At 33.3% G+C, this 20183-nt stretch overlaps 7 protein-coding genes across 11 annotated transcripts in view; 5 read left to right on the top strand and 2 right to left on the bottom strand.

The window, feature by feature from the left end:
• The window catches only part of LOC128922610 (uncharacterized), a 367146-nt gene that overhangs the window by 140317 nt on the left and 206646 nt on the right, over nt 1-20183 (top strand). Inside the window, exons 1-4 of one of the 3 annotated variants that reach the window (XM_054233713.1) lie at nt 1344-2937; nt 3002-3160; nt 3249-3413; nt 3500-4846. The exons of 1 other annotated variant lie outside the window; for it this stretch is intronic. In XM_054233713.1, coding sequence (XP_054089688.1) covers nt 2878-2937; nt 3002-3160; nt 3249-3413; nt 3500-3655 — 540 coding nt within the window. In that variant the 5' untranslated portion in view covers nt 1344-2877 and the 3' untranslated portion in view covers nt 3656-4846. Of the gene's footprint in view, nt 1-1343; nt 2938-3001; nt 3161-3248; nt 3414-3499; nt 4847-20183 lie in introns of those variants that run through there. One more of the 3 variants, XM_054233714.1, reaches the window with a different exon arrangement.
• Nucleotides 1-20183, bottom strand: part of LOC105209321 (protein Wnt-5) — a 205090-nt gene that overhangs the window by 93267 nt on the left and 91640 nt on the right. The gene's annotated exons all lie outside the window — the stretch shown is intronic.
• LOC105209315 (probable salivary secreted peptide) lies at nt 4958-6080 on the top strand. The gene is made up of 2 exons (XM_011179670.3): nt 4958-5285; nt 5862-6080. Exons 1-2 carry the CDS (start codon nt 5085-5087, stop codon nt 6042-6044), a joined length of 384 nt encoding a protein of 127 aa, XP_011177972.1. The 5' UTR covers nt 4958-5084; the 3' UTR covers nt 6045-6080.
• On the top strand, nt 6712-7887 carry LOC105209316 (uncharacterized). Its single transcript, XM_011179671.3, has 2 exons — nt 6712-7118; nt 7579-7887. Exons 1-2 carry the CDS (start codon nt 6870-6872, stop codon nt 7756-7758), a joined length of 429 nt encoding a protein of 142 aa, XP_011177973.1. The 5' UTR covers nt 6712-6869; the 3' UTR covers nt 7759-7887.
• Nucleotides 10462-11182, top strand: LOC105209317 (probable salivary secreted peptide). The gene is made up of 2 exons (XM_011179672.3): nt 10462-10739; nt 10818-11182. Exons 1-2 carry the CDS (start codon nt 10551-10553, stop codon nt 10989-10991), a joined length of 363 nt encoding a protein of 120 aa, XP_011177974.1. The 5' UTR covers nt 10462-10550; the 3' UTR covers nt 10992-11182.
• On the bottom strand, nt 10896-15229 carry LOC105209319 (probable salivary secreted peptide). Its single transcript, XM_011179674.3, has 2 exons — nt 14590-15229; nt 10896-12458 (listed from the first exon to the last, which is right to left on the bottom strand). Exons 1-2 carry the CDS (start codon nt 14782-14784, stop codon nt 12282-12284), a joined length of 372 nt encoding a protein of 123 aa, XP_011177976.1. The 5' UTR covers nt 14785-15229; the 3' UTR covers nt 10896-12281.
• LOC105209320 (probable salivary secreted peptide) lies at nt 17637-18367 on the top strand. Its single transcript, XM_011179675.3, has 2 exons — nt 17637-17906; nt 17983-18367. The coding sequence occupies exons 1-2, from the start codon at nt 17727-17729 to the stop codon at nt 18160-18162; spliced, it is 360 nt and encodes a 119-aa protein (XP_011177977.1). The 5' UTR covers nt 17637-17726; the 3' UTR covers nt 18163-18367.

Here is a 20183-nt window from a genome sequence, read left to right as displayed (position 1 = left end):
GTGTGTGAGTGAGCAGCATTTCGTAGACGCTAGAATTGATTTGTTGCAGATGAGGAAGCAATAAAAGCTATAACAATAACAATAACAAAGTGGCGCTTATCATTTGTGAGTGGTAAATAAATTGCTCACTTCTCGAACTGATATTGTTGGTACTACAAATAATGGAGTGACTATTTGCTGCGGTATACACTATTATAGGTCAATTAGCAAAGGCTGTTGGAATTAAATTTGTTTATTATTAGATTATATATACTTTACACTTAGCTATATATAATTATAAAATATAATTTGATCGAAAAACGTGAAATTTTATTTCCGGCCAAAAAGGCGTATATAATTTAGCTGATAAAGCAAGATTAAATCTTTGATAAAACAATTTTTTTAAAATCGACTGTCATTTTGGTTCAATGGGAACGCAGAAGCACGGATACTATAATATATGTATATAATTTAAAATATATGTATATATGCTGTGTGAGCCTTTGTATTATCTCAAAATTAAATTATGTGTTCAATTAACATGTGTGTCTAATGAAACGAATTGTGAGCTAACTAAAAAGGTCTTTGAACATACATATATATTCGAGAGTGAGAGTGCAGAACGCCCGTAGGAAATTCATCACATATTGGCCTCGATCTAGAGCATCGAAGTAAAACTTCCCTCAGATAGGTGATTTCACTCATTCAGACTTATCTAATAGCGTTTTTAGACAGCCAAATTAATTGATCAGTTTAAATTTTTATTGAGAAACCTTTTTTTTCCTTTTATACTGCCGGCTGCTCGATAACCGATTAGCTGTTATACATTTTTATTTTTTTTTTATCATAAGAAGTTGGTAAGTTTCAACAGCTGATTATTATTTTACAGCATCGACATCTACCGTAGCTTTTTTTATCAAAAAATTCAGCCAATCGCAGATAAAGATACGTTCGTAGTATGTCTTTGTCGCAGAGTTGCATTTAATTTTCAAGTCCATTTAAATACAATTTAAAATAAATGGAAATTATATTTTGTATGATAAATCGATCTTTAAATCGAGCGGAAGACGGTAAATTGATCAATTAGCTCCTGTCTAAAAACGATATAAGACTCTTAGTCATTAATTAACAGTCTAAGAAAATGTCCAAACGTTCAAAGACTTATTCGATACAAGAAGTTTTAGGTCTAACTTCAACTATTTTTGGTATCACAAACTGCAGTACAAATATGAAATCTATCTCGGGGACCATAAAAAATTGTTTTCTCTATCCATCGAAACGAAAATGGCTGTTTATTTATACTTCTTAGAAAATTAATAACATTGAACAGTATTCCTGTCGAAAGCAGAAATAGTACACAAACATTTCCTACTGGGTTATATATATGAGTATCCGTATACTTGTGCGTTTGTAATCGTGTGATTAATTTCCTAACATTTAAATTTCAATTTGTGCTCTCTCTTGGCGCTATCAGCATAAATTCGATTATGTGTTAATGAATTTTTATAAATTTCTTTAAAATTGTCATTGACTTTGAGACATTTTCTTTTCTATTTTGATTCTCGCGTTTTCTGGCACTCTGAGATGGGCGAAATCGGACCAATACAGGCCCATCGCATGTCAATATAAAATTATAAAAGTGTGATTTAGTACCGCGGCTCAGAGTAGGGACGGGTATATTTCAAAAATTGGCCATGGCCCCGCGCCTTTCATATAAGCATATTACTTCATCGTACAGTCCGAAAATGTCTAAAATCGCAATAAAAAAACTGCTGGCTAAATTTTGCCTTTATCTTTTCAAGCCCTAGTAGACACTTCTTTAAGCGATAACATTAGAACTACGTCATTTCGTGGTAAAAAAATAGTGATGTCGGTATGTACGTTCCAAAAAAAATTAGAATCAGTGTTATGTTTATCATTAAATAATAGAAAACAGTTAGTCAAAACAATTATTCGTCCCAAAATTTTTACAAATGTGTTTTTAATTGATACATATCAAAGTATTATTGTAATGAAAATAAAATAATGAATATAAAAAAAATAGTTCTGATAATATCGGCTTTAGAGCGAGTGAACTACTACACTCTATATATATATATACTATACTGTACGAGCTAATCGTGTAGTTTGAGGAAGATCTTTGCTAAGGTGTCAACAAAACTTGAAATATAAAAAATATTAATTTGCAATTGGGACAGGGTGACAAGTGAGAAGAGTTGAAAAAATGATAAGGTAGTTAAAACAAAAAAGTTCGAAAAATTAAGTGAATATTAAACCGTAGATTATGCTTACATTTCATTTGTGATATATTAATACTCTTTTATGAATAAGAGATGAGAATAGAAGATAAAAACATAAATTATTTTTCATAAACTCTGGCAATATTTTAAAATAAGCCAAGTCAATATAAGTTGATCGAGACAATTTCAGTTGTTTTTAACAACTCCATCAGGGCTTAACATAGTGATTTATGCCAAACAGTAGATTAACATAGTACGAAAGAAACTACGATAGATTTGATAAAAAATTAGATAAAATATTTGCTCTAATTCTTACTAGAAAAATGTATGAAAAAATAGCTAAAGTCGACTTAAGCTGCTTTAAAATGATTCAAATTTAATTAATTTTTTTTTGGTGTAATTGAGGGCATTTTGCTTTTGATTTTTTGCTCGAACTTCTGGTGTAATTAGCGATGTGATTATTTTAATGAGACAAAAATGAAAAAAATAATACTATTTTTTATATCTCGTTGTGACTATAGTTTTCTACTATATGAGTTGTATAGTAGAGTAGTCAGCCTAGGTTACAGGGGTGGTAAGACCAAAAATCAATTAGAAATCGGTTTTAGTTTGTTTAATGTTTTTTTTTTAATAAACTTTAAAACTTTAAAGCTTCGAAATGCCGCTAAATCTGTACGCGCTATATAGAGTTTGGACCATTATCGTTCTCTGCGCTTTGGTTAGTTGAGAAAAATATTTCGAAAAATATTATATTCATTGCTAAGTGTACTATGTTTTTTAAGGTGAGTGGAAAAATGGATTTCACGAATATAAAATGCGACGCCATGGACAAGACTTACAACTCTATTAAATACTGTTATATACGCTCAGTAAATCGCACTTTCAAATATCTATCGGCGGCAAATCATTTTCATTCAAAAGAGCCAATAACCAATATATCAGTAAGTAAAGTGAACTCAGAGATGTTGGTATTCGCTTTCCATTAAGTCAATATCTATATTGCATATCTGTGAATGCTTCATGTTTCAGGTTGGCGTTGCTGTGCTGAAGCGCGCCAATGGTTATAAGCCCTTCCTATACAATGTCACAGTGGACAGTTGCAAATTTCTGCGCACCGGTGGCAACCCCTTGCTGCGTTTCCTGCACAGTTTGTTTCACAAGTACTCCAATATCAATCACACGTGTCCTTACAATGTAATTTAGAGCTATGTATTTTCGATGTTTAAAATTTGAGAATATGTATAAATATATTTTTTTTTATTTTTTTGTTAATTATCCAGCATGACATTGAAGTAAATGTGCTACCCGTTAGTCACATCGATAATTTATTGACAAATGTGTTGCCATTTCCAAAGGGCGATTACCAATTGGTAACATCGTGGTATGCCTACAACGTTTTGCGCGCCGTGGTCAGAATATTTGGAACACTGTCTTAAGTGACGAACAATATAAATAATAACATTTGATATATCACTTAAAAAGGTAGACGAAAAAAGATGAAAAAAAATATCGGATTGTATTAAAAATAAAGTTTATTAAACATAGTTTTCTCTCCAGAGAGTTTATTTTAAGATCACATTATCGGTAAAGTAGTTCTAAATTTCAAAGAGGATCAGTCACCAGTAGCGAAAAGCTATAAAGTGTTATAACTATTTCACAAATTAAGCAATCCAAGTATCACAACAGAGAGGATTGTGTGATTCAGAACTTCGTCAACCCTGGTCTAGACGCTAAACCTATAAAATAATGATTTCCATCGAACAGATATTGAATGCATACTTCCTCGCTTCTGAACCTTCCAAATTTAGAAAGTACTATAACAATTATTCGGTTACACCCGTACTCAGCACCTTCTTACTTCTTTATAGCATTATATGTACCTTACGCAGGTTAATCAAGCCTTGTTATTCATTCTTTCCGCTTTATGTAAATTAATTACGACTGCATGTGGGGCATAAGTAATGTCAATGGTATGAGAAATTAAATTAATATTTAGCCGGTGATAGGCGTGGCGCCAGTAAATGCGCTTTTAACTACGTGTGCACTCAATGCACTTTGATAAGAGAGAGATAGAGATGCGTTGGCGCTGCGTTGCAAGTGGACAAATTTATCAATGTTAAACTTGAATTTATGACCACACACACAAGGCGTATTAAGTGACAACACAATCATTAGAAACATGCTGTTAATGGCTTGTGGGTTAAGGTTCGTGCGGCATAGATGATAAATGTGCCACAGCGTCACGAAATAGATTCTTAAATTCAAATTGTTAATTGACACATAAAAAAATAAATAAATAACAAACGAAAACATTTTTAAAATAAATTAATGTGAAATGTAACCCTTCACCTTCAAGAGCTGTTGAGCTGGCATAGTAGCTACTGCATTTAGCTGTGATTGAAGTCAGTCTATACAAATATATATCAAATTGTATTAAATATTTGCTTTTGTACTACCATTAAACGAATACAATAACAAATTCAAGCGCTACTTGAAATTCATTCTCAAACAAATTGTGGGCGTTGAATTTATATATGTAAATACATATGCTATCAACGTTTAGCTATTACTTAACAATTCTCCCACTTAAATTAAGAATTCGTTTACTCTCTCCTAAAAAATTCACACAAATTGCGATTTCTGTTATGAATGCTATTCGTCTAATTTTTGCTCAGCTTGTTTTGATAAGCATTGTATATTCGCCTTTTAAGCAGCTCAAAGTTGACGTCGCAAATTACGCCTAGTTTAGTATCGCTTTAAGCTTGAACGAGGTAACTAAGCCGGTTTTGCATATACATTTTTTGCTGTGTTCTGTTAGTTTAAACTTCCGAAATCAATTAAACACGCTTAACTACTGTATAAAATATGCGTAAAATATTGCTTTTGCTTTGTATTGCGATGGGTTTGAGCGAGAATGTGTTCGTGGAGCCGGCAACAGTACCAGAGAGTCATAATGTAATTTGGGGTGCACGTAGTTCACGTGACGTACTCATTAAGCGTGAGATAGTGAAAGAGACGTTCAAACCGTTACGCGTTGTATCGAGTAATTATGAATTCAAACAAAAGGTAGGTCAATACATATACATTTAGTTGGTTATCTTTAACTATTTCGGTTTTCTGGTTTGGTTTCTGTTTCCACTTTTATTATTTAAAATTTCCTTTTATTTTTTACTTAAACATTTTTTTAATCGAACTTAATAAAAAACTTGTATTGTTTTTTTATTGTTTCTGTTGCCGGTTATTTTTAGTTTCTATATATTTTCTGTTTCTGTTTAACTATAAATTTTAAAGGTTTCTGTTTTCATCATTTTGTTTTTGTTTTTTATTTATTTATTTTTTTTGTTATTTTTAGTTGTATTAAACAATTTTTTGTTATTTTTAGTTTTATTAAACAATTTCTGTTTCTGTTCATTTTCGGTTTCTGTTTTGCTTTTTGTAAAAATATATATATTGTTTCTGTTTTCATCATTTTGATTTTGTTTTTTATTTATTTATTTATTTATTTTTTTTGTTATTTTTAGTTTTATTAAACAATTTCTGTTTCTGTTCATTTTCTGTTCCCATTTTCTGTTTCCATTTTCTGTTTCTGTTTCTGTTTTGCATTTCTGTAAATATAAATATCTTTGTTTTATCTGTATTTAGACCGATCGTATTCCTTATCCGCGCACCATTACTCAAATTGTCGTCACAGATGTCTATACTGATGGCGATGGTGGCCATGCAACCCTAAAAAGCGGCGGACCAGGCATGGATTTCGCTGTTATACATCTAAAAAGTCAACGTGGTCATGGTTATCATTTTACTATTGACATCTATGGGCAGTGAACAGTTTTTTATAATAAAATAAAATATTTAATTTAACACTTTTGAGGTGAACTTAAGTAGAACTTTCGCGCAAAAAAGCTGTGAGAGCGAGATTGCTATTATTATATTGATTATGAAATTTCGGAACTAGATTTTTATGCAATATACTCTCGTTAGAAGAATTTTATAACAGCAAAAGATACTCTATTCATCTTTTTTCTTCAAACATTTCCCTTTAATGAATGTGTTCGGATATCTTGGGTTTCTGACAGTTATTTTTATATAATTTTTTATAATGTAACGCATAATTCCATTGCTTATTCTGTAGAAAATTCTTAAAGCTCAAATGAGTTGAGAAAATACTGAACACTCAAAAGCACTGCCTACCAAATAGTAGATAAGATACCCATACGAAAGAACTTACAATGATATATTTTTCCAATCATCTACAACAAATATCATTACGCAACAACATTTCAATGTCTTGCCTTGTGCAACAAAAACCCAAATTGTAACACTTTTTCGCAACATCCACACCGCAACGAGATAATAGTTGTGGTAAAATGGCGTAATAAGCTATAAAATGGGTTATTGGGTCAACAACAAGAAATATCTATGAAATGCTTACAATCGTAGATATCGGGAAGGTATCTCTTTTGGTATAAAATGTGCAGCATCTAGTGGCAAGTGACACAGTTGACAAGCGAACGCAAAAAAAGCAACATCAACGCAACGCCAGTGCTTTAGTGTAATTAGTAAAGTGCGGTCTCGAAATCACACGAAATCACACGAAATTAAAAATTTAAATTTCAGTTTTTCATATTTGAAATAGTTCGTTTTTACAAAATGAAAGTAGTTTGTGCTTTAGTTATATTTACTGCCGCCATATTCGGTTCTGCGAATGCGGTCGAGCAAGTATTTGATACAGTGGAAGAGCACTTGCGCTTGGGACAATTTGGTCAAGTATTCTCTTCTGAGAAAGGTTTTGAGCAAGTCTTTGGTGTTATTACGCCTACAGACTCAATATTGGGCCTGACTACAGTGCAAGCGCGCTTTCGTTTGGGTCAAGTAGTGACTGCCGATTATACATTTACGGTAAGTGGACATGTTTTGCGTTGGAAAATAGTTAAGAAAAGTATAAGTCGTTCTGAGAATTTATAAATTTTAATTTTTTTTAATAATTTGAATTGTAATTGCAATGGTAATTTGTAATTGTAATGGTAATTTTTAATTTGTAACTGTAATTTTACATAAATTTGAATTTTTATTTCGATTTTTATTAGAGTTGAAAAAGTAATGGTAATTGTAATTGTATTGATAATGGTAATTTGTAAGTGTAATTTTAGATTAATTTGAATTTTGATTTCGATTTTTATTAGAATTGCAAAAGTAATGGTAATTGTAATGGTAATTGTATTTGTAATAGTAATTTGTAATTGTAATTTTACATTAATTTAAATTTTAATTTCGATTTTTATTATAATTGCAAAAGTATTAGTAATTGTATTTGTAATGGTAATTGTAATTTCAATTTTAATTTCAATTCAAAATTTAGGGTGCTACTGCAACAGCCAGAGTCGTAGGCATCAGAGTGAGAGACAACAAACGCATGGGAAAAAGCCCCGCTGTCTCAATAACAAGTGGGGCACTAGGTTCAGCCACTATCACCCTAAGGTTTACGTCACAACGCGGCTTTGGTATCAACAGTGAGGTTACTGTCTATGGCACACCATAAGTTTCTATGCTATATCGAATGGATTATATTCCTTTTGTTAATGCAAGACAAAATTAGTTTTTAAGTATAATTATAGAAAGGTAGAATTGAAATCCAATCACAATAAACAATTACATTTTTTTTATAAAAGAGTTGTGGTTTAAATATTTTGGAAGTGGTGCACCCATTACATTCATACGAGGCAAAGCAATTGACAGAGCACACTCCTGTACTGAAATATTAAATAATTTATTTTTATTGCATATTTATGGCATATCCTGAGGGCATGCACCTTGTATTGTTCGCACTTGAAATTGCTATGTGTATGTATATATGTATGTATATATTCTTTTAAACCAACTATTCTCAGAAGTGTATTTATATATATAACATCTCTATTAAGTAGACATACATGACAACTGGAGAATGCATAAAACTTTATTCCAGCACATTTTGTTAATAAATCGTCAGCAGGTGTTGACTACAAGCACGTACGACTGCAACCTCAAGCACCCAATTTCCCCAGTAAGACTATATATAGTTGCATCTGTAGTGGCACAATGTTGCGGTTTTCGACAAACAAAACCTTTGTTGTAAATTTGCAAATATTTTTCCACTGCCAAGCATGCAACATACATATTCCTGTTGAGCATTGCAGCTACATTGATATACATTTTTACAAGTGTTTGGCCGGATTGCCGAGCATCTGCTGCCGTTACTTGTGAATTTTCAATTTGCAAATAGATTTTGTGGTTTTCGTATACGAAATATTTACAGAATCACTGATAAGCTACATCGAAATGATGAGAACTACAAAATCATAAAATAATCATATAACTCGATGGTGATGGATTTGCCAACGGCGGAAGCTGAAAGTGGTAAAATTTTATATTTTTGTGTGCAAATGCATAAATGCCGAGTTGAATTGCTGTGAAAGAAGTTAATCTGGATTTATTGTTTGTCTTTGATTGCCACACACATTGGCTGTAAAATCTCTTTTAGGGATTATCTTATTACTAACCCGTTATTTAAGAAGAGATGACAATTGATATGCAGAAAATGCCATGTTTCCTCGTTGATATTGTGGATCTAACTAGTTGTTCCATTTTATATTAATTTTCCTTATTTCTACTTCTTAAATGTGTGCAATTTAAATCTGCTTGTGAGAATTCCGACCAATTTATATATCTTTCCATCTCTACAGACATGAATTGTCAATGAAAAATCAAAGACTATTATACTTTTCGTTGTTGTTGTATTGTCTTAAAAGTTTCTATATATTCTTTTTGAGAAGTTTATAGTTATTCGCCCGCTAGAACTATAATATATAGGTCTGTTCTGTTAGAATATAGTCGATGATCCCGAGAATACAACACCCTGAAACGGTCGACATATTTTTGAGAATGAATCCAAAATTGATGAAGTGAGTCCTTATCTAAAATGACAGACAAGCTTCGAACTTCTCCATAAATCGGTTTGTTATTTGAAGGTAGCTTATAATTTTAATAAGTGCTTTTGTGCTCTCATCGCCATAAGCTAGTGAAATATGTTTCGAAATTAAGGTTTCGTAATATTTATATAATCTTAAGGGAACTCATTTGCTTTAACTCGCGAAACGCTTCTTCACATAAGCAGATCTCGATGTCAAATTACTTCCAGAAAACAATAGTAAAAGTAAAGAAAATGCTTGGTTACTCTAGACGGTTAGACGAAATCGTTATTGCCGAGAAAATCTTGAAATATTCCAAGAAATCAATTACAGATCTCAGTATCAGCTCAAAGACGGTTTGGTTTATGGCAAAACATCATAGAGTCTAAGCATTTACAGAGCTAAACTAAAGGTTTCTTTCACAGTATATATGAATAATTAATAATAATGTTTGGAAGAACCTCCGTTATGACTATTTTTATAAATCGTTCTTCCATAATTATATTATAGATAATGTGTATTGTGAATAATATCATTAAAAACAACATTTTATTGTGTCAATAAACAGTGTGCTAGCCTCTTCAGAAAACACTTCAATAAACCCCTCCTATCTTTATTGCCATCATAATCTCTACTTAAGTACAACTTCCGATCTTTAAAGTATTATTAATAAACCCAAAAATAAAATGAATCATGCTACGGAGTTAACTAAACTCACGACGATACATAATTTTAGGCTCAAGAAACCTAAAAACTCTTTAAACAGGGTGTTGCATAAGAACACTAAAAAAAATTCTAAAGAAAATGATTGAGTATATGACAAGATAAAAAGAAATCACGTCAAAGTTTCGCAAAAGAATCCCCGAACAACGCAGGTAAATAAATATATACTTAAGTATATACTAAAGCTCTGTACGTAAGCGGTTATGTACAGAAGAGCACTGGTTGATAAGATAAGGAGTGAGCATGCAATCTTTACAATGAAAAATGATTCACCCAAGCAAATTGATAATATGCCAACAAGTCATGATATTGGTAAGTAGTTTGATAGCGAGAAAAAAAATATATTAAGTTATACAATAATTTAAAGTCAAAACAAGTTGGCTGTAGAGTATCCAGTTATCGATAAAGCATGGTAAACACCGTTATTATCATACACTGGATCAAACATAAGAGCGTTTCAAGTGGCTAAACAAATAAGTGTCTCTGTTAGTGTGTACATAAGACAGGTGTGCGGGTGTGAAAAACAATCAGTGTGTAAATACCTATATAAAAGCGACAGATATTTACAGTTATCACAACAGTAAGTTTTCTGCAGTCGAACTATACGCAAGTGTAACAGTGTACAAAATATTAAATAATTATTTAATAATAAATAATAACAATGAAAGCACGCACCACAATCGCACTCATTGCCTTCGGCGTCTTGGCAGCGCTAGTCGTCACCAGCGTGGCCACAAACAGCACTTGGGGTCAACGTGGACGTTACGATCGTCTGCTGTACCGCACACAGGTCGTCAGGAAGTCCGACTTGTGGCGCGTAATCTCAGTGGATGTGGAATTCCCCGGCAAGGTGAATATCGAGCGCATACAGTTTCAACTCTTTTTTTTATTAATTTAAATTATTTTATTTATTATTTTTCTGTTACAGAACGCCTACAATCCCTACTTCATCACTCAAGTGGTGGCTGTCGATCATAAGCGCAAGGATGGCGGTCATGCTCAACTGCGCAAAGGTGGTCCCGGTTTTCGCAATGTGACATTGCACATCAAATCCGCACGCAATCATGGCTTGAACTATACCGTTGAGGTTTTCGGCAATTAAGCGCGCAGCGTGTGGTGTTGAAGAGACGGAAGAGATTTTGTTGTATGGAAAGCGAACTTATTTATGAAAATAAAAAAATATTGCACTTGTTTAAACAAAAACTGTAGTGCTGAAATATGAAAACAATTCTGTGATTATTTTAATGTAAACTTGCTTTGTTGTTGTAAATATATGAAAATGAAAACAAATTATTTATGAAAAAGAGTTATTATTTGCACAACCTGAGCAAGAAAAAGAACCGTTTTAATTCAAAATTGTTGTTGTTGTTGTTCAAACTTGACATCACGAAGCACAAAGCGTGAAAGTTCAACGGTGTTTCTTATTATGATAACGTTCTCTTTGAACTTTGTTTCAGCAAAAAATCAGTTGACAATAAGTTTCCCGTTATATACTAAATACATATATGGTTAGTTATGGAACTTTTTTTCGATTCATTATATGACTTATTAAAATAAATGAAGAGAAGTTCTCATACGCTAACCCCTCATACAAGGGTTTTATTTGAAACCATGAAGATCTGTTCAAGAAATAGACGTTGGATGAGGTATTGCCGACTTATAATTTAAATTTTATACCTCAGAGACTACTTGAACGATTTAAACCAAATTAGATTTGTCATTATGTAGCCCTTCAATACTTGTTTTTCATTTCTCTTCCTCTCTATTTCTCTCTCTCTCTCTCTCTCTCTCTCTCTCTTTTAAATTGTAGGGCTTGTTTTTCTTTTTTTAATTACTAAGTCTCCACGAGTCTCCGAAACATGCCGACTTATGTGTCCTGCCTTCGAACCGGCCTATGATTGTCACCTTGACAGCATTCCATAAATTATTGAAGAAATTATTTTTAATATTACAACAACAACAAACATAAAATACATTTCCCAGCACATTCATAAATTCATAGAATGCATAAATCTCTTCAAGAAACATATTTTCCATCCGACATATTCTTATTTAATATTTATATTTATTTCTTTTATTTTCATTATATACACACATACATATTGTACTACTACATACGTGTTTAATTTCTTATCTAAAAAGTTTAATATTAAAAGACATAAGTCATTAATTTCTTGTGCTCTTTGGGTTTGTTTGCTTCCATTTCATTTCATTTCTCTGGAGTTGTTTGTGTATTTTGCTTATTTTGCTTAGTTCTACGAAGTAATAAGTACGCTAACTAATGATCACAAACAAGCAAGTTTACAAAAAAAATCAACAACAACAACTATTTACTAAATAAAGTAATTAAGTTGGTGAATTTGTATTCGAATGTATTTGTTATTGTTATTGCTTATTTGCCATAGATTTCCACACGAAATATTAGTCCATAATTGTATTGTGATTGCAATTTGATGGTGACATTATTAAAGCCCGGTCCGCCCGAGTAGATGGTGGCATGTCCACCGGTGCCATTTGTCACCTGATCGAAGGCGCTGATGCCGGTGATAATGCGTCCATTGCCGATGCCCTGCGGACCCGGAGATTTTATGGAATTGAAGAGAATTTTATTAATTATCTATGTATATAAAAAGTTACGGAGAGAGCTTTTTTGTAGAGCGAAGATTGTGGTTGTGTTTAGTATTTGTTGCTGTTTCGAAAATGTTTTAAAAAATTTCGAAATGCCGTGCATGTTGAACTTTTAAATAGCATGAATTTTTACAATTTTTAAACTTTTTTTGAAACATTTTTCAACTTTTGCTCTCTTGCCAGGACTTAAAGTTGAATATAAATCCTATGAATCCGTCAAATACTATGTTTGGGAGATCTGGTTTTGAACTGTTTTATTAATTTTCATAGACGAGCAAAAACTATAATTTCAACAAAGTTTCTTATAGCTTTTGTAAATACATATGTATATTACTATCACAGCACTATAAAAGTGTATAGTATGGATGTTCCAATTCTTGTTCGGAACCTCTCTATAACCTAAAAATCTTTCAATGATGTGTAAAAATTTTTAAAACTCCAAGCTTTGGTAAGAAAAGATGAAATTGTTCTAATATAGGTTTTCTGGAATAAAGCTGATTTGTAAATATGTCATGTTTTTCCTAATTTTGGAAGAGTCGAGGAAACTAAAGTATACAAAACCCTCAGCATGAACTGAGGTTCACTTTGAAAACTTTTTTTACGAAATCCACCATAGTACCTTGGTAAAAATATTCAGAAATATTTCTGTCGAATAATGGTTACAGTAAAAATTTAGTTGAAAACTATTGTATGATCTTTAGAATACTCATAAATTGTAAGAATTAATTATGCAAACCAATGAACCTTACTGAAAGCTTTTGAAAGCTTATCACATAAAATAATTAATCATCAAGGCCACACGTCACTTACTTCCCTAGCTGATGCAGGTTCAATGACCGCGGGATCTACGTTAGTTTAGGAGCTTTATAAAAATGTTTAAAGATTTTGCTGATTAAACATAAATTAAGTATCTTGTAAAACCAAGTACACTAAAAATACCCAGGAATGGGTTCATCAAATTGGTGGGACTTTCGCTCTCATCTATGCCACAGTATTTTTATTGCTCAGACGCAATAGTTTCACGCTTAAACTTTATTGTTGTTAGTGTTTACGAAACATTAATTTGAAATCGCTGGCAATTTTATGACTTGTGCTCGCTTGTAGAGCTTATCACTTAGAAAATAAACTATTTTTAATTTCGGCAAAAAAAAAAAACAAAAATTATGAAAAAATTCGCAAAACGTGTTGACCTTGCGGTCAAGGCGAACTTAGTGGCAATAGCATAGTTTCATGTTTTTTAAGGCGTCGAAATGTTTTTCGAATAAAATTGTGAAATTTGAAGGCTGACTTTCGCTTTGCTCGATTAAAATTTGCAATTACAAAAGTATATAATATAATTTTATATACATTTATAATTTTATGAATCGCGTGTGCAAAATCAGCAGCGAGCCGCGCTCCAAGCACTAGAATCGCCAACAATGCGTAGCTTATCAGGCCAACCGACTTTTGCGAAACGTTTCCGGTGCGCAATACCACAAAAACTGTGTGAAGAAGAAGCAGAACAATGAAAGCGTATATAAATCTGCAGAAATGTAATTACGTTGATGAAAACTAAAGTTTTCAAGTTTGAAGGATGTTGAAAAAAATCATTTATAATTTTTGCGTATACAATTGAACTTTGGCGCAAGCATTTTATGCAATAACAACAAATAACCGCTGACAACGACTTTTCGTGCGAAATCTCGACTCATTTGTTTGCAATTTTTGTTTTTGTTTCGTAGATCTAACAACAACAGCAACACTGGCTGATAAGCGGTGATTAAGTGTGGCCCATAGGGCCAGATAATTATTGAATCACTAATTTTAGATTATTTCGTTCAAGTAGAAAACACCATACATTTTGTTAAATTTCACAAGTACGTGCAAATTATTTCGATTAGACAAGCAACACTGATAAGGATTAGGCGAAAAATCCCCTACTGTTATGAAAATTCCAAGAAATATACAAATTTATGATCTCAAACTCTGATTTCAATACAGTTTTGATCGATTGTCAACACACAACAACCACAACCAACTTCACTTTGCTCTCAAAAACTTCCGAAACACTGTTAGTCGGTTAGTTTCCTTACATTTTTGGGAAATTTAATTTCACGATTCACATATTTTCCAGGCGACGACGCATTGAAGACGTTCTCCACATGCAACAATTGCGCCGAATTCGAGATGTTGCCCCATGTACTCGAGATGGCGTACGTGGTCGTTACAACATAGGCCACAATCGCTAAAGCCGTGGTTAGTTTCAGTAGATTACTTTGCTGCCTCATCGTTAAGCGTGGATGGCTCTCTGACTTGTCGAAGTCGAAATTTCAACTTTGAAATTAATACAATTATTATGCGATTACAGTTTATGATTTTGATCTCGGCTTGCTTGCTTTTTGTTTTTGTGTAACAAATTTTCTACTTGTCACAAGCTATTTTTACAACAATCGCTGCGGATGGGGTTTATTGGTCTCGTGTTATTGCTCCTCGCTTATCAATGGCTTAATACGCGCTGAAACGTTTTTTCATGCGCAACAACAACAATGTTTATTTGTTTGTTGTTGTTATTGTAAGTGTATTTCAAATTTAGCGATTTTCAGTTTAAAGATTTGCGTTTTAATCGTTGTTTTTGTTTTATATAGATTTCAGTTTAATTTTTGCATTTATATTGATTTTATAGAGCGCGTTTTACGGATTGTGTTCTGTCGATGACCACAACGTGTTTTGAACTGAACACGATTGTGAATTCTCTGCGACTTTGATGTGTTTCAAGCGAATTCCACTCGTTTTCTCAAATCTCCAGTTCCAGTTCCAGCATTTCCATTAAGCTAGACATCTCATTTGCTGGTACTAAGCGTACACTGTGAGAATTTAATTCGATTTGGTTTAAAGAAACTAATGTTCTCAGTTTTGAAAGGGCTTTTTGTTGAAGAAAGATAGATCGAAAATGATTTTTACAGAACAAGTTATGAAGATTCTCGATGTAAGTCCATAATAACGGTGGAAAGTCATAAATTCCACTAATTTGGGGAATCAATTAGGGATACAAAAATCCTGGAATAGTTTTATACACAAATAATGATCTTGCTTTCCCGGAACACTGCGGGAATTCAAGATCTCTCTCAATAATGGAACGACTTATTGCTTATTATTGATTACGAAAAATAGTACTTTATATATATTTCCTTTCCAAAAATATCTAAATAAATACGCGAAAAGTATTCAGCATTTTTAAACACTTCCCTTTGGAACATGCATAAACCATTTTGAGATGCAGAAATTGAAATTTTTCGCCATACAGTTCTTATCAGTAATACATAAGAATTGTGAATGAAACAACAGATTAAATGCGAGCAAAGTGAGAACAATGAGATAGAAACGAAGAAATTGAGAGATGCTGTGAGCATCATCACAAAAATAGAAATAAAATTGATTAAAATGTTGAATGAGATAACAGCAAAATATTAGTGAATATATGGATCAGCTGAGTTTACTGCGTATGATTTATAATTACCTCACTATAAGATAAGATAAAATGGAATTCTTATTACAAAAATATAGAAATTCTCAGAATTGTTTGTCCATTAATATCACATTTATTTAAAGTTAATTAATTACAAAAAAAACATATTATTGTATATTAAATTTAGTTTTTCCAAGAACTTAATCACTTCAGGTGTTTACAGCAGATGGCAGGTGCGCTAGGCGTCTTATCATTTATACTATTTTTTGTAAAAATATATATGTATAATATTTGATATTATTTTTCGGTTACTTGCTGCTGGGCCGAACTTCGCTACCATTTGCAATCGGCAGATTACTGACATTCGTCCACTGAGCTCTCTTAACGAGCTTTTGTAAAACAAAAATGTTCTCACAGCTTTCTTGAGCGCTTTTTGAGAGCGATCATGCTGAATTTAGACTGAACCTTATTCCGTCGTCCACTGAGCTTTTGAAGAGCAGAAATACACACCAAGTTTTGCTAATTGCTATATACGGAGCGCTTATAATAGAAAAAGCTTGTTGATAGTAGCTAAATTACAAGCGAGGTCTATTAAAACTGGTCCACTGAGCTTTTGAGGTACCAAAATACTGTACACAATTTTTTAAAAGCATTTTGAGATCGATCATAATAGAAAAAGCTTTTTGATAATAGCTAAAATAATATCCAGCCGTATTTAGATTCATCCACTGAGCTTTTGAAGAGCAAAGAGTAAAAAAACCCAAATCTTTGTTCAGTGCTTTTTGAGATCACATTTGAAAAAGGTTTTTGGGAAATTTGCTAATACAAATTAAGGGTATTAAAAGCTTTAAGCTCATTTCAAGCTTTTAATAGAGCTTTTGGAAGCTCAAAATTTTTTTTAAATATTTCCATTGCTTACGAAGAGGTATTGATGTTGGAAAAATGTGTTCTGTTCTACCGATTATTAGTGCCACACACTCAAACTATATAGCTGCTGTCAATGCCATGGCAAATATATTATCAGCTAAAAATAGCAGTTAGTCATATCGCCGCTTTTCAATTTGAAACATGGAAATTAATAACTAATTTTAATTGATTTGATATTTCGCTTATCAGGCAATAAACTGAGATTAGAATATACGCAAATATGTATATTTGTATATATGTATATAAAAAGAAATCGCTGATACAGGAAGTAGAAGATAATGTGGTTAGAAAATAAACAACAACAAATTTAAACTGTTAAGTCCCAAATAGTATGTAGATAAGTGTGCGAACTACCCGAGGCTCAATTAATTGTCGGTAATGATAATTTGCAACAAATAAGCAATGCAGACATAATAACTGTACATACCAAGACCACGTAAAAGCTGATCATTCTCGCTTATCAAACCCGCCAACATTTCGCTACTTATAAGTAGCAAGCTAAGTGTGATAGCACATACACACACACATCATCTAATATTTATATACAAAGCTGATAAATGATAAGTGTGCTGTGTGTGGAAGGCCAAATTTGAAATCAAGACAACTCACTTTCACACCTGAGAGCGTACACAGACGAAAGTTGGTGAAATAACAATTATGAAACAAAGGTGTTATCTAATGATAAAATATGAGCGAGTGTGTGTGTTTTCTCCCAATCAATTGACATATAAAAGGCGCACTTATTGCCATTGCACAATAACAGTACTAGCTTAACAGTTGATGCGACTGCAATAGCAACCAATAATAATAATAATTGAATAAAGAAATTAACCGAACATGAAGCCAACAGTCACTAGCGTACTCTTCCTACTTGTCGCCTTGGCCGGCGTTGCCATTGCCGCCAATAGCTCGTGGGGCAAACGTAATAGCACGGATATATTATTGTTACGTGAGAATGTGTTCCGTACACCGCTTAGAAATGGCTATCAGAGTGTTAATGTAGATTTCCCCAAATCGGTGAGTACGAAGGGATTTGTATGCTGAAATAATACGCTTAACTAATAACTAAACATTTGCACTGCCACCTTTACAGGGCCAGACCAACACCCGTGCCATTTCAGCCATTTTCATTATCGATCGCTTCACCAACAGTTCCGGCGCTTATGGCAGCTTGTGGTCCGGCGGTGTCGACTATCGTTTTGCCTCCATCAATTTGAAGAGTCAATATAATCGTGGTATTAACTCAACTGTGGAAATTTATGGCAGACGGTAAACGGTAAACGTGCTTCTTTGACGAAAGAAAATAACACTCACGTGCAAACATACAAACTTACATATTTACAAGCGTAATAGCGTAATAGTGCAACAAAAGCGCACTAGTTTTGTAATACAACAACTGTTTGTATGCTTATGCGCATGTGGCAAGGTTTTATGTGTATTTTTTATATGACAATAAACAACAACTTTGATTAGCGTAACTTGCAACTGTTTTAACTTAAGTAGGGGGTTGTCTTCGGCGGCATTAACACTAATTGGCTGTAATAGCTTTTTAATTCGTATATGTGATTTGTGCTTGAACGATGCAGATGAGGGTATAACAGTATAAAAATGTTCAACAACTAGTTGTGAAAGTAGTAATTAAAGAGTTGATTTCTTTGTTTTTTTTTGTAGCTAGTTATGCTATCTGCTATCTCCAATAATTAAAATGTCTCTAAGAACATCGTAAATATTCCAAAAATAAGAAAAAACACTTTTGGATACAATTTCTCGACTATTTCTGCGATATTTATTTTAGAAAACTTCACTTTTTGTATATATGGCAACCTTAAAGATCCATTTCTATTTTATTAGATTATCATTCCATAAACAAAACATAAAAAATAATAATATTAGGTTGGCAAATATCTCCCTTCCGCCTTTTTGTCTTTTGAATTTCGGGGCTATGTATAAAGCGCTACATAGCTCGTATCTGGCAATGCTATACTTCTTTGAAAGGTCTTGAGATAACCTACAAAACGACGCTATGCATGATTAGTTTGGATATTGCGTTCAACAGTTATAGATGTGTAAACATGTATTCACTAACGCCGAAATTCGCGCACTTTTAATGTTTTCCTTCGCTAAAGGCAAATCCGCTAGAGAAATGTTCCGTGAGATTAATAGTGTTTTGTGGGATGATACTCTATCACTTCGAACTGCGGAGGAAAGGTTTCGACGATTCAGAAGGGGTGAAAACATCATGAATAAGCCAGCCGGCGGAAGACCGGTGACGACGAATACCGATCAAATCATGGAAAACATCGAGTTAGACCGGTATGTGGCATCTCGTGACATCACTCAGGAGATGGGAGTTAGTCACCAAACCATTTTAAACCATCTGAAGAAGGCTGGATACACAAAAAAGCTTGATGTTTTGGTGCCGCATGATTTGACACAAAACAATTTTCTGGACCGAATCAACGCCTGCGATATATTGCTGACTGGGAGGAAAAATGGATCACATACGACAATATCAAGCGAAAACGGTCGTGGTCGAAGGCCGGTGAATCGTCCCAAATAGTGGCCAAGCCAGGATTGACGGCCAGGAAAGTCTTGCTGTGTGTTTGGTGGGATTGGAAGGGAACCATCCACTTTGAGCTGTTACCAGATGGCCAGACGCCTAATTCTACCATCTACTTCGCACAACTGGACCGCTTGAAGCAGGCGATCAATCAGAAGCATCTAGATTGGCCAATTGGAAGGGTGTAGTGTTCCACCAGGACAACGCCAGACCACACACTTCGTTGATGACTCGTCAGAAGCTACGGGAACTCGAATGGGGGGTTTCATCGCATCCACCATATAACCCGGACATAGCGCCAAGTTATTACCACCTGTTCCTGTCCATGGCAAATCCGCAGACTCTCTTCGCAAATAAGGAGGGGGGCTTCTACGATGGGGGTATTATTAAATTGCCGTCTAGATGGAAACAGATTATGGAACGAAACGGCGCATAGTTGAACTCTTTATAAAGCATTGAATAAAAAGCAAAAAAGCGGAAGTTGGCAAATATCTCCCGCCAACCAATATTATTGCCAAATATATGTGAAGCAACAACAAAGTTATTAATTCTATAGTTGATAGTTCTTCATTAAAATGATATAACGACAATCTTCAATGTTACCAACTTTTGGTTTACACATTTTAGATCAGTTTAAACCCGTAGTGGTAGATTAAAATATTTCTCTACCAAAGAGTTACGCATTTTTTAGTTCCTTTATACAATTGGTATAATTTGTTCGCTACTCTCCAAAG

The sequence above is a fragment of the Zeugodacus cucurbitae genome, chromosome 6 (assembly GCF_028554725.1).
Source record: "Zeugodacus cucurbitae isolate PBARC_wt_2022May chromosome 6, idZeuCucr1.2, whole genome shotgun sequence".
NCBI classification, from domain to species: Eukaryota; Metazoa; Arthropoda; class Insecta; order Diptera; family Tephritidae; genus Zeugodacus; species Zeugodacus cucurbitae.
This window is presented reverse-complemented; position numbering and strand designations above follow the sequence as displayed.